The sequence below is a fragment of the Pleuronectes platessa genome, chromosome 10, assembly GCF_947347685.1.
Source record: "Pleuronectes platessa chromosome 10, fPlePla1.1, whole genome shotgun sequence".
In the NCBI taxonomy this organism is placed as follows: Eukaryota; Metazoa; Chordata; class Actinopteri; order Pleuronectiformes; family Pleuronectidae; genus Pleuronectes; species Pleuronectes platessa.
In genome coordinates, this window is record NC_070635.1 from 11,720,189 (window position 1) to 11,732,773 (window position 12,585).

Below are 12,585 nucleotides of genomic sequence, written 5' to 3' on the forward strand. Positions count from 1 at the left end.
TTCAATGTTTCAGCAAGTGGAGTTTATTCAAAATGATAAAAAAGGCAAAGAAATCCAATGAAACATATTCTGGATGTGCAAATGACTGCTGCAATGAGGTAAAGGCAATGCAATGAGCTCAGTGTTGAGGTACTCGGCTATTGTCCCCAATGATACATTACTATTGTTATAGTTTTATTCAGATATTCTGTAAATACACATTTCTCTATCATATCTCTTGAAAAGAGTCAAATAACTGAGTCCTAACACATTGTCCTAATTTAAGTATGTATGATCTGTTTGTGGTAACTAGCCAAGAAAGTAAACTGCATTTCAACAAGTAAAGGGAATAATGACTCCAGTACGAAGCTAAACTCAGAGCGGATTGGGGGGGGGGGTATAAACATAGTGCTCATTACCTGAGAACAAACAATGTGATACTGCATTATGCACGTCTGACAACATATAAGAAGAATGGCACAAGAACATTTACACCTGAGAACAAAACGTGAGAATCAAACACTGACCCTCTGTTTTCCTAAAGTCTGATCTGATGGAGTCAGTATTATCAACATGCAGTGAAACCTTCTAACAGAGGAGGGAGGACACACTCCATCATCATCGTCACCTCTATGCTCTATAAGGGACATGGAAACTCATACACAAAACTGTTGTATTATTCCAACATGTTTCCGAGAAAGAAAAACAGATGATGCTCCACAGATAAAAACACCTAGAAAGCAAAAACCTAAACACAATCGAAGAATCACATGAGGCTCACCGGATCCCCTGTCTGCACTAAGGGGGACTAAGTGAGCAGTGTTTGGACCCAGAGGTGTATCTGTGACTCAGTCTGACGGAGCTGCTCTGAGTTCTATTTTACAAACATGCTTCACCAGATCCTCCGCTGTCAAACCTGACGTCCATCTGTTAAAGCTCCGAGCTCCGCACACGGAACAAGGACTCGTACAAACAGAAAATCAGTTTTCACCTACATTGACAAAGTTCCTGCATCATCTGTCCCACAGTTCCCCCCCCCCCCCCCCATTCCCTATGAAGGAGTGAACCCCGGGCTGCTGATCTCTGTTGCAGGACTGGCCAAACACTCGCTGGACCTCAGGCTGGCCAGAGACTTGTAGCTGGCAACGGAGGTGAGGGAGCCGCACAGGCCTCTGAGAGAAGGAGTCTCCTCCTTATCTGAACAAGACAGTACATGTGGTTAGTACTCAAACCAGAGCAGAGGCCACTTCTTTAGCGGCCGAAGCGTACTTGCAGGAGGGGACGTACTCTGGTGCCGCCACTGTGTCCCGGCCAGCCTCGCCTCCAGACTCAGCGTGTGTGACGGTTCAAGGGAAGTCTGGGAGAGGCTCATGTCCGCAGAGAGCTGCTCCAGACTCTGGAAGTTCTTCCTGAGAACAGGAGATCAATAAAGTTTAAGCAGATAACGTCTGACGACAAGAACAGAAAATAAACCAGTAGCATTTTTATAATTACAGAGACATTTAATAAGCAAAATATCAAACATCTGAGGGGCCCAGATTCATTTTAACACCGAGTGATTATCATCAGACTTGGGGGCGTGGCGATGTGAACTGGTCTACGTACTCCTCCCACTGTCCAGTCCTCTTCCTGTACAGCAGCGTGTCCAATGCAACAGCGTTGGCATCCAAGGCGTCAGGAGACGGCCACTGATTGGTCAGATGGGCTGTCAGCTCCTGTCTGGACCGCAAATCATTGTTCTTCAGCACTGTCCTGAAAACGATAAGTCAGTGGCTGTGGATTTTCAAACGATTTTTTCCGTTTAATTCATATTGAAAACACATCAGGACATTTATTGATTATATAAACATACATAAAATATAAGCTGCACAATTGGAGTCAGCCGGCAGCTGATGGGACGACACAACGACGATGATGATGAAGATGATGATGATAAAAGCAGCACTGAGTGTGACTGATTCAACACAAATAACAAAACCCCTGTGACCTCAGGGCGTCTGGCTGTGTCCTGAATGTCACTCACAGCTGGAGCCGCTGCCAAATCCCCTTCACCTTTTCACCAGCGACCTGACATGCTGCTCGCTGACCACACACACACACACACACACACACACACACACACACACACACACACACACACACACACACACACACACACACACACACACACACACACACACACACACACACACACACACACACACACACACACACACACACACACACGGAATGAACTCACAGTTGGTCCTGTAGTTCCAGTACGATGAACTCCAGCTGCTCCTTCTCCAGTGCGTGTGAGAGGTGTGTGTCTGCCAGGTTCTGCTCAAGAGCTTTGTTATGAGACACGGCCTCTGACAGCTGGGCTTCTCGTAGACGGACCAGCTCTTCCAGGTAAGCCTGAGGCAAACAAACAAACGCACACACCCTCCATTACTGTCTGTTGGTTTAATGCCATGAAGACGCTGCTGCATGAATACAAGAAATAACATGAATGTGAGTTAAATAAATTTGCTCTTCATAGCCCTTGCCTCACATTTCATTATTCAAGCCTCTTATAGTCGTGGAGGAATCGAGGAATATGTCTCACCGGCATTTTTTATTATCGTGCAATTTATTTATCCAGAACAGACAGTTTCAAACACTCGGACGCTACCTTCTGCTCCAGCGCCACGCGATACTTCTGCTCGAAGCGTTTGCACTTGCTGACCAAGTTGCTCTGCTCGGTGAAGATGGAGGCGGCCGTGGCTGCTTTGTCGGGGGTGCTGCTCTCGCTGCCACTGCTCCCCAGAGTCCTCATCTCCTCCTCGTCACTGCTGATGCTGTCTGCGCTGCACAGGGAACCACAGTGTGGCCTCACATTAGCACAGAGGTAATGCAGCAGGGAGAGGCAAGCAGCAGCCGGGGGGGGATATATCTTGACAACATCATAACAAATACACGCCCTGAGGAAAGTTTCATGTTTAAAACCTTTTCGCAGATCTGCACACACAGAGCTCACATAAGAGATAAATAACACAAGTAAATCATGTTTTTTTATTCAATCTGAACAGATTTGTCTTAACAACAGTCCTTTCATTCGCTTACATCTCCCGTATCTTTATGGAATAACATAAAATGCTATATTCATGTTTACAAGGATAATTTTGCCAAATTAGGAGTAAAATTATCTTCTGAAACTCTAAATGCTCACATACTATGATGTTTGCCCTCAGATACAACAATAAAATGAGAAAAATGTTTAATTAAAGAAACAGATCAAACAATACAAATTTACACAAACACACACGCATTGAAAATAGAATCTACAAAAGACTGTTTGAATACAATACAGTAGACGTTATCTGACAAACCTCTGAGTGAACTTCAGGTAAGGCGTGTAGTCGATCACGGCGGGGCAGCTGCTGTCCAGACCCTCCCCTTTCAGACAGAAGCTTAAAAGATACAACAAGAAGGAAATTCAAAGCTCACTTCACATTTTTATCTGCAAGTGTCTGCATGAGATTATAAAATGACTGGTGAAAGCAGCTGCTGTCAGTGTAAAGCTCACTTCTATACTTCTTGGACAATTGTTCAGATTTAATGACTTAAATCTAGAAAATGTTCTTGCGTCCATCACCAGACCTGTGCATCTCAGTCTGCTTTTCACTGAACTATTTAGACTAACCCTTAAAGTTAAAGTAAGTTCTCTACTTGTAATTAATTGTCATTACTTTTTGGAGATCTGTTTCCATTTTTCATTAAAAGGCCCTTTCAAGTAGCAAACGTTCTACTACTTTGAGTTCATGTTGTAAAATAATAAAACTTTACCCCTAATTTCCAATCTTCTATGTGATTTCATATAAGTAGTTTATGTCTAGCGCAGCCCCCCCACCATACAGTAAATATGAATGATTCTATTTGAAGAGGATGAAATATTTGTTGTAGAGAGAAAAGTCTTGATTCAACTTTCTGGTCTTTGTAGCATTCAGCAAATATCTAGTGTATTAAATTCATCACTGAGGATTCAAGGCTCCTCTTTGCTAATGTAGTTCCCTTGAGGTAGGTATGTGAGTTATTATTTTAAAGCTTTCCCTCGAGCTGCATCATATAATTCTGCAAAGTCTGCAACTGATCCACCTGCAGTGTAAGCAGCTGCTCTCTGGCCTCTTAGTCCCTCGAGCAGTTGCTCTACATTTCAGCCAAAACAAAAAAAAGTTGACCTCCAGCCAGATTCACTCTGATTTACTTGGGTCACTTCCTGAAATGCTGAGTCAACAATCCACAACAAAGGAAAATCATCATGTGGCTTCAGGAAGAGTCTGAAAAACTCTGGAAACATTGTATATTCAAAATAAATAAGCCGAACTAGATGGGCACTAAAGCTGATACCTCTGCCAAGAAGGAGTGGCCAATATATAATATCATATTGACATCAGACAAAATGTATATACCATGTGCACCGCAATGTTCTATAAACGATTTGCATTAAATGCAGGCATGAAGTAAATATTTGTTATGGTACAGCAACTGAAAACAGATCTTCCCCCAAAGGCTATTTATTTAAATTCACAAAATTCTAATCATTTTCCACATTTACACCAAATTTGACCTGCGCATAGATATTTCTTTTAAAGAAAGAGAAAAAAGTCTTAGATCCACCCCCTGATCCACAGCAACATTTAATGGGTTCTTACCCAAACCACATCCTTCCACTAAGTTAACTGGTAACCTGTCCAGTAGTTTGTGACATCCTGCTAAATAAGAGACAAACTAATGCTGATAAAAAGGTCACCTCCTTAGCAGAGCATGCATTAGTCAAGAGGGACAGTGGTTCAACCTGGGCTCCTATCTAAACTATCACCAACTAAATCTGTCTAAACTAAACGCCACAAAAGCAGAAGAGTGGCCTCGGACATTTCACAGATGTATTATGCAATGAAACTGTATTTTGATTCAATGGTTTTTCCTGTAAATTATTTAGTATTGAAGCGATGATGCGTTTCTATTTCAGTCGAATGCAGCAGCGAGTGGAGCATTGCACCTTTTGGATCCACCCTGAAAACCGACAAAGGGACCATTCCCTTTATTTATTAAATCCACACAAAGCCAGCAGGACACTTTGAGTGAGAAGCAACAGGACGTGATAAGTACCTGAAGTCGATGGTGTTGAGTCCAATGAGCGTGTCTGCCAGAAGCCCCGCCTCCTCTCCCAGCATGATGGCACCGTCCTCATAACACCTCCTACAGTCAACACAGTGGAGGCATGAAAACAGCTCCTCACACTCAAGTCAACTGACTGAAAATGAAAAGGTGAATGATGTGAGAGATCTTTGACAGATACACACTGATGAACGTGTGGGACTGGGCGGGGGGGGGTGGGGGTGGAATTTTGTGTGTGTGTTGGTCTGTGAGTGTGATGTTTGTGTGTTTGTGTGTACCTGGTGGTTTTGAAGTCCCTCAGTGCAGATGAGATGTATTCTGACAGTCGTTTCTCCATCAGCACCACTCTGATCCACGCACGGCCCTGCAGAGACAGGGAGAAAACACACAACTCAGTCGCACATCAAACTTAGTAAAAGCTTATATCATCAGCCTGTAACACAAGACACCAGATTAGGAGTCTACACCGAATTACATGCTTACATCTAATCTCTACACAATATCTTTGACCAATCTATGGCAAACAGTCGCTGAGATATTTCAGTGTGAACGTCGGACAGCTCAACACCGAATCAAAGTGCACATTTGTACAAATATATATGTATACATCTCAATAGGAAGACTGTTATGCATAGGGTTGGTAAATTGTTATTTTGTTTGTTGAAATCATTTTCAGGTCTCGATAGCCATCAAGAAATGAAGTCATCTGGAAGAAGGCGGTGTCTCTGGCCCTATCAACACGACAAATCATTCAGACCAAATTAAACCATTGGTCAGTGCTGACCGCCTGCGAGCACCCTGCTGTTCTCTCACTGTGCCGACGGCAGTCTTCTCACGCCGATGAGGCCGACATGATAGTCAGTGAAACGGCACATGTTGTTTCTTATTAAGTTGTTTTTGTTGACTGAGTTACCTTTGTCCTTGTTCTAAGAGGTAAATCCAAAGTAAGCTGAACACACAGATGCTTGCATCTCGTGTGTGCAGTAAATCAGGAGGCACTGAGCCTCAAAGCAGAGGATGCAGTGTATATTAAAAATAAAATAAAAAGACAAAATTTGTCAATTGTCCAGAAAAAAAAGTCATATTATTGTTTCCTGCGGCGTTGGGTGATTAACTCTGCTTCTGCTTCAAACAAATACCCGGTGATATTTCATCTTCACCTTAGCTCTTGATGAACGCACATTCTCCATGCTCTCAATGCTTCGGATGCAGTTATGAGGGACTTTGCTGCAGGCTGCTTTTATATAATCCCAGAAACTGCGAGGACTCTCGTAGCCAAACCACGTCGTCTGACCTGAGAGGAGGAGTAGAGACAGAGAAAAAGACTTGAATCTGAATTGATACAAAACAACTTTACAGCAAGTAATATCATTAAATAGACATGAATAAAATTGTCTTAGGACATGCGTTTGTCTTAACGGCTGTTACAGGTGTGAACAATTCCAAACACAAACTAGAAATTGGTTCAGTACTTTTTGTGTGTTATCTGATAACTAACAAACGAAACACAGATGTAAACATTACCTCATTGGCTGAGGTAACAACAGTCTCCAGATCAGCTTCAACTAATCTCAATAAATGGAAATGAGGTGCTGATCATTACATAAATCTCTGACTTGGAGCAACATTGTGCATATCGGTCGCCCACATGCTACCACAACATCTCCTGCTCATTTCCTTCTTATCACATCATCTCTCTCTCTCTCTCTCCCCCCCACCCATTTGCACTAACTCTCCTATCAAACAGAGACTAATGAAATTGTGCTTTATTTTCGTCCGTACTTTTAGTTTTGGACATTTTTATTTAATTACCTACTTTCTGAGTGATTTGATGTTTTTATGAAACTACATGTGGATGAGGAGCAGGGTTTGTTTGTTGTCTTTACCTTTGAGCCGATGATTAAGGATGTGCTCCAGGATGGACACGAAGTTAATGAATTCTGGAGATGAGTCATCTATTGTCTCAAAACAGGAGCGGTCCAGCAGAGTCTTCACTGAGAACCTGGACACAAGAGGCAATGAACACACTGGTGTTAAAATCAGTTCTTGGACCTGTGGTTTAAAGGGAAATACACCAATTTTAAATTTAGAATATGAACATGTAGTAAAAAGGAGGTCACCGGGAAGAAAGAGCATCCTGTGCAAATTAGGGGGATGTGTTCGGAAATAAATATCTAGGGTAAACAAACTTTACAGAAACTATTTTTTACAATTTTGTATCTGTCTTTTTTGAAAACCATTTCTTCATTGAAGTGTATTATGAATCCCTGGAGTGTCCCTTTAAATGTGTGGCAGATTGATCACCATCTTTCTACAAAGACATCTCATGTCAACCATGATAAACTACCTTCTTTGTGGCCGTCTGATCCCACACAGAATGATGTCAAAGACAACAAACACAACAAACTAGAGAGATCATCTCAATCAACATCAAATAAACACATTACGTGGATTCTCTTTCTGATCACAACACAGAGAAAACAAACACACCTATAACGTCTGAGGAATGAAACCAGTCTTAATGTGCAGCCCACTGACCGACTCTGTCTTATCTGGTGGCCACTAATTAAGCAGGAAGAGAGTTAATGGACGGGGCTGCAATGTGCGTCTGTGCACGTGTGCGTGTGCGTGTGTGTGTGTGTGTGTGGCCCTTAAAGTCGACTTAATAATCAGACTCCATATCTCACGCTGCTTCTCCATCTTGTTGCTTAGCAGCAGGGGGACCACAGTGTGTGTATGTGTGTGTGTGTGTGCGTGTGGGTGTGTGTGTGTGTTTCCTACCTCTGAACGATGGTAATAACTACATTTAATTTAAACTAATGTAATTTTCTACGTATTGTATTTTACCAATTGTATATTTGTTTTTTTTTAACACTCACAAATCAAATCAGTTGATCTTTCCATTGTTTCCAATAAAGAGATCCGTTCAGAGTCGGATATTTAAAAGACCTTCAGTATTTAGTCAAATCCTCTTCAGTTACACAGATGTGTTTATGTCAAGTTTACGATATCGACGTTCAAGAAGTTGAAGTCGTGACCAGCCTGTTGCTAGGCAGCTGACGACAAGGATTGTTGCCTTTTTCAAAAAACGTGTTTTCTGGATTTCACGTCGCGAGTGAGTGAAGTCACGACCTTTCTTTAGATTTGTGATGTGGCAAAACCTGATATAACAGAAAACAGAACCAATGGTGGGTTGTTCTCACAAACACCGAAAAGATGACGCCACTCTGAGGCATCATTACTTCATCTGATTTGATTTATTGTCAGAGTTGTTCTTTACACTGGGGACTTCGACATGTCACATTATTCTATTTAGGTTTTCTGGAACCCTCTAATGGAGCAGAGGCAGAGTTCACGCTGTCACTCACACTTGAGCTTTTTCCTGCTACGTCAAGTCAAAACGGCTGATGCTGTGTGGGTGTGTGCACGCAGCTCTCACTTGATATCAGCCAGAGACGTTTCTTCCAAAAAAACTGTACTTGAATACAAATCCACACAAATCCTCTCAGACAGCCTCATTTCCTTATTCTGTTTGAATCTGTATGTTTCCTGTGCTAATGGAGCCTCACCACCACGTTCAAAATCACAAACACAACAAAGATGGAACTGTTTTCCAAGACAACAGAGATCAGAGCATCAGTTATTCAGATTCTCCTGTCAAATCAATGCTTATACACTGTACTCCTACCTTAAGTCATACTATTGTATATAGAGTGTATGGACAACGTCTCCACTTCCTCCCACTACCCAGAAACGAAGCCAAAATATCAGGTGCAAACGCTGCCATCTTGAACCATCAAGTCGTCCAAAGTAAAGTGAAGCCACAGCCTTTTGATCGCCACCTGATGACGAGCTGCAGTAAAGCTCATAAATCCCTCCTCCTCCATGTTAGTGGATGGAACAGGGACCAAACTACAAAGTCAACGCACAGGTGTAATACTTTTTTTCGGGAAAGACGGTTTCTGTCATTGTTCATGTTTATCTATGGGATCTTGCTACCGTGGCTCCATCACCTGATTAAACTGTGGCTCCATATGTCAGTGATGTCAGTGTTCGTGTCCAGGATATTTTGGATTAATTTCCTGATGGCTGGAGGAAGAGGAGAGGTGGCATCCATCTTTATGTAAAATAAATGTATATCTAAATTTGCCTCAAGCAGTATTACAATCTGTACTTCACACAACACCCTCTATCCTTAGAGCCTCGACTCAGATATGGAACTGTACCACAAAGTACAAACTTTTCACTCAGAAAACTGTGGAAGAAACCTCAAGTGGAAGCTGCAGGCAGCGTGACAGACATCACAAGGACTTCCAGAGTCTAATTAAATTCACCTTCCCCTCCGCTTCAAGTGACGTAAACGGAGGAAGATCGGCCACGCACATGTCACACATGTCCGGATGCCTGAGAAGCAGATTATCTGATCTGTTACCATTAGTTCATGCAAATAAGATAAAGAAAAACAGGCCTCCGTCTCTTCCCTTTTTCTCTGACCCTTTCTGTTCATCAGTTTCAAACGCATCACAGTCGATTACTGATATCAGCACTGACAGAGTCACAAATCAATACTCAGAACAGAGGGGGTTTCACTGCAGTGACGCGTGTGACATGTGTGTGGGCACTTTATCCATCTATCTCTAGAATTTTAGATTTTCTACTGAAGACTAAATTTAATGTTGCATTTGCATGTATGTGTGTCAAATGATGCATTTAAAGTTGCAAGTAAGAAGATAAAACTGTCTGTCTCTCTATCTATCAATCAATCAATGCATTGAGGAACACATGCCTCATGTCCTCAATATTATAATTAGTCATGTTTTTTTTTTATCTCATACTGTTTTACCTGATGGCTGATTTTTCCCTGTCGAATTTTGGCTCCACCTGCTTATTATTTCAAATTTTTGTTTAGTTTAGCTTTATGATAAATGCTTTTGTGCAAAACACTTTGTGTTGCATTTGACATATGAATGGAGCTACATAAATAAAGCTCATCATGATTATTACTTCTACTTTTATTTCTCAACATATCTCTTAACTATGAAAACCAATAACAAAAAAAGTATCAATTCTATGTCCATTTTAGTTGTAGGTTATTATTAGGGGTGTGTTTGGTCCATCACTGAGAAAAATACAGAAACAGGTCAACAACTGCACAGTATCTCGAATAGAAAATGTTAACTATATACATATGAAGACACACAAACATAGCATTTCACATTTTTGGATCTCAGCCTTTTGATCTCAGTGTGTGTAGAATCCAGGCCCTGCTCCTCCTGAAGTGACGTGATTACATGCAGGTTGAATGGAGGCTGCTGCTGCTGCTGCTGGTGGTGGTGATGGTGGTGGTTGGTGAATGAATGAAAGAGTATTTGAATGTATTGAGGGGGGGGGGGGATTACCTCAGATCATCTGCATATTAAATCATGTCTTAATCTAACTCATCCAGCGTGACGTCCCTCTCTCTGCCTATGTTAATCCGTTTTAAATTAAGAATGAGTCCCCATGCGTGTGATAGAATGGAGGATGAATCAAAGGCGTCAGAGATGAAAGCCCATCCTCCTCAGTGTGAGGGTCTCCCACCTGCACACGGTCAGCAGGTTCCTCCTCTCTACCGCTGCGCTCCTGCCCGCTCCCCGCCTGCGGATGAGATGCAGCCCCACGCCGAGCGACGCCATGCCCGGCCCGTGTGCGTGGCCCGCGGCCGGAGGCGGTGCCGCAGTCCCTCCGCTGCCTGTGAGCTCTGCACCGGGGAAGGACCGGCAGCTGTGTCCGTCGGTTCCCGGGAGGAGGACACGCTGCTCCGCTGGAGGAGGATCACAAACACCAGTCGAGTCACACACAAGGAGTCAGTGACCACCATCACCACACTTCCTGGAGGAACTTTCAAAATAAAAGCTCGACTACCATAATGGTGTTTTAGACCAATGGCACATATAAGGGGGGACATTATTATAAAAAAATCTTAACCATGTTTTCCCTAGTGTGTTTCATCTAAATTGTATGAATTCCTGTTTTCAGAAGTGGCTCCTCTTTACGGAAACCGCCATGTTTTTTACAGTAGTCCAAACTGGACAAACTAAACCCCTTTTGAATTGTTATGACAGCTGGTGGCAACCACTGGTTCTCTTTCATGTTTGGAGGGGGAGAGTGAGGTGAGCTGTAACATGCAACTTCCCCCCTAGATGTCCCTAAATTCTACCCACTGAACCTTTAAAGATGTACTGAAAACTTAATGAAATCTTAGCTGGATTTATAAGACAAATAAAGTTAGACAATAAAACTCTTACATTTACTCTTTTAAAGTATAACAACGAGGCGTTTCTTCATTAAAGTGTTTATGAAGTGATTCGTAAGGGGGCATGGAAGAAGTTAAAAATGCTTGTCAAAAATAAGTTTTAATTTGTATGTTCCCTTTCAGGAGATGTTTCTCATGCTATATGCCTATTCAAACATTTATGTCGACCAATTTATCTTTTTACAGAAACTAACAGAATAAATAACTTTATTTCTTAATAGCATAAAAATGATATAAGAATTTGTCCATATTCCATTCCCATAAATTTTGATAATTTCATTCAAACTTTGTCATACGTGCCTAACCTGGCCTCTTTTATTTTTAAACTAATTTCATCCAACCGGAAGTTAGGCTGCAGATACAAATGACAGCAGCGGGTCCTGAGGGAGGAGTGACTGGATTTTTATTCTGATATCAGTAGGAGCAGTTAAATATTGGCGCAGGTAGCTGCCTCTCATCTGCACACAGGAGAAACATGTGGAGGTTTTAGTTAAAAAACTTTTTTTAAACAATCATAGACTTTCATAGACTCTAAGTATAAGCCTGTGCTGGTTTACAGAGAGACTCAGCAGTGAGGCAGAATAACTGTGATCAAATTAAAGAGATGACGTGAGGCATTTATTTGAAATTGCTGCCTCCTGCTGTTCATAATCAGTAACTGCAATAGGTATTCCTTCATAGTAGTAATAATAATACAGGTTCCATCAGAAAATAAGACATTTAACCTTACAAAACAGTGTCATAAATCTTCAGACATTTAATTTGTGGCTTCGCAAATGCTGTAAGATGCCTATTCAACACTGCTGAGTTTTGACTGTGCATGAGATGGCATGATTCTGGTCTTGTCAGAAACTTTTGTGGACGTGATGTTTTTTGTTTGGGTTTGTGTTTCTGTTGTTTGGACCAAAGGTGGATTTTTGATTCATGGTTGTATTCATGGACTGTGGATCAGGGCTTTTTCTTAATCAGGGGCCATAAAAGAGCCACAATTTACACAGAGGGGCCATTCATATGTTCTATAACCGTGCACCATTCCGGATTCAGTAAGGTGCACACATACGTTTTTCCTTCTTTACAGTTAGCTCTTTAGTTTATTGTTATTATTGTTAGTAATTTAGTTTTTTTTAAGACAGGCTCCCTTCTCGCCCCTCGCCTGGATCTGCTTCTTTTGA

At 41.9% G+C, this 12,585-nt stretch overlaps 1 protein-coding gene across 1 annotated transcript; it reads right to left on the reverse strand.

The window, feature by feature from the left end:
• Positions 1 to 5: 5 nt before the first annotated feature.
• Positions 6 to 10,793, reverse strand: rundc3b (RUN domain containing 3b). The gene is made up of 11 exons (XM_053432727.1): positions 10,699 to 10,793; positions 7,005 to 7,120; positions 6,279 to 6,412; positions 5,397 to 5,482; positions 5,110 to 5,199; positions 3,330 to 3,410; positions 2,633 to 2,807; positions 2,219 to 2,376; positions 1,585 to 1,731; positions 1,267 to 1,388; positions 6 to 1,176 (listed from the first exon to the last, which is right to left on the reverse strand). Exons 1-11 carry the CDS (start codon positions 10,791 to 10,793, stop codon positions 1,031 to 1,033), a joined length of 1,350 nt encoding a protein of 449 aa, XP_053288702.1. The 3' UTR covers positions 6 to 1,030.
• Positions 10,794 to 12,585: the final 1,792 nt, after the last annotated feature.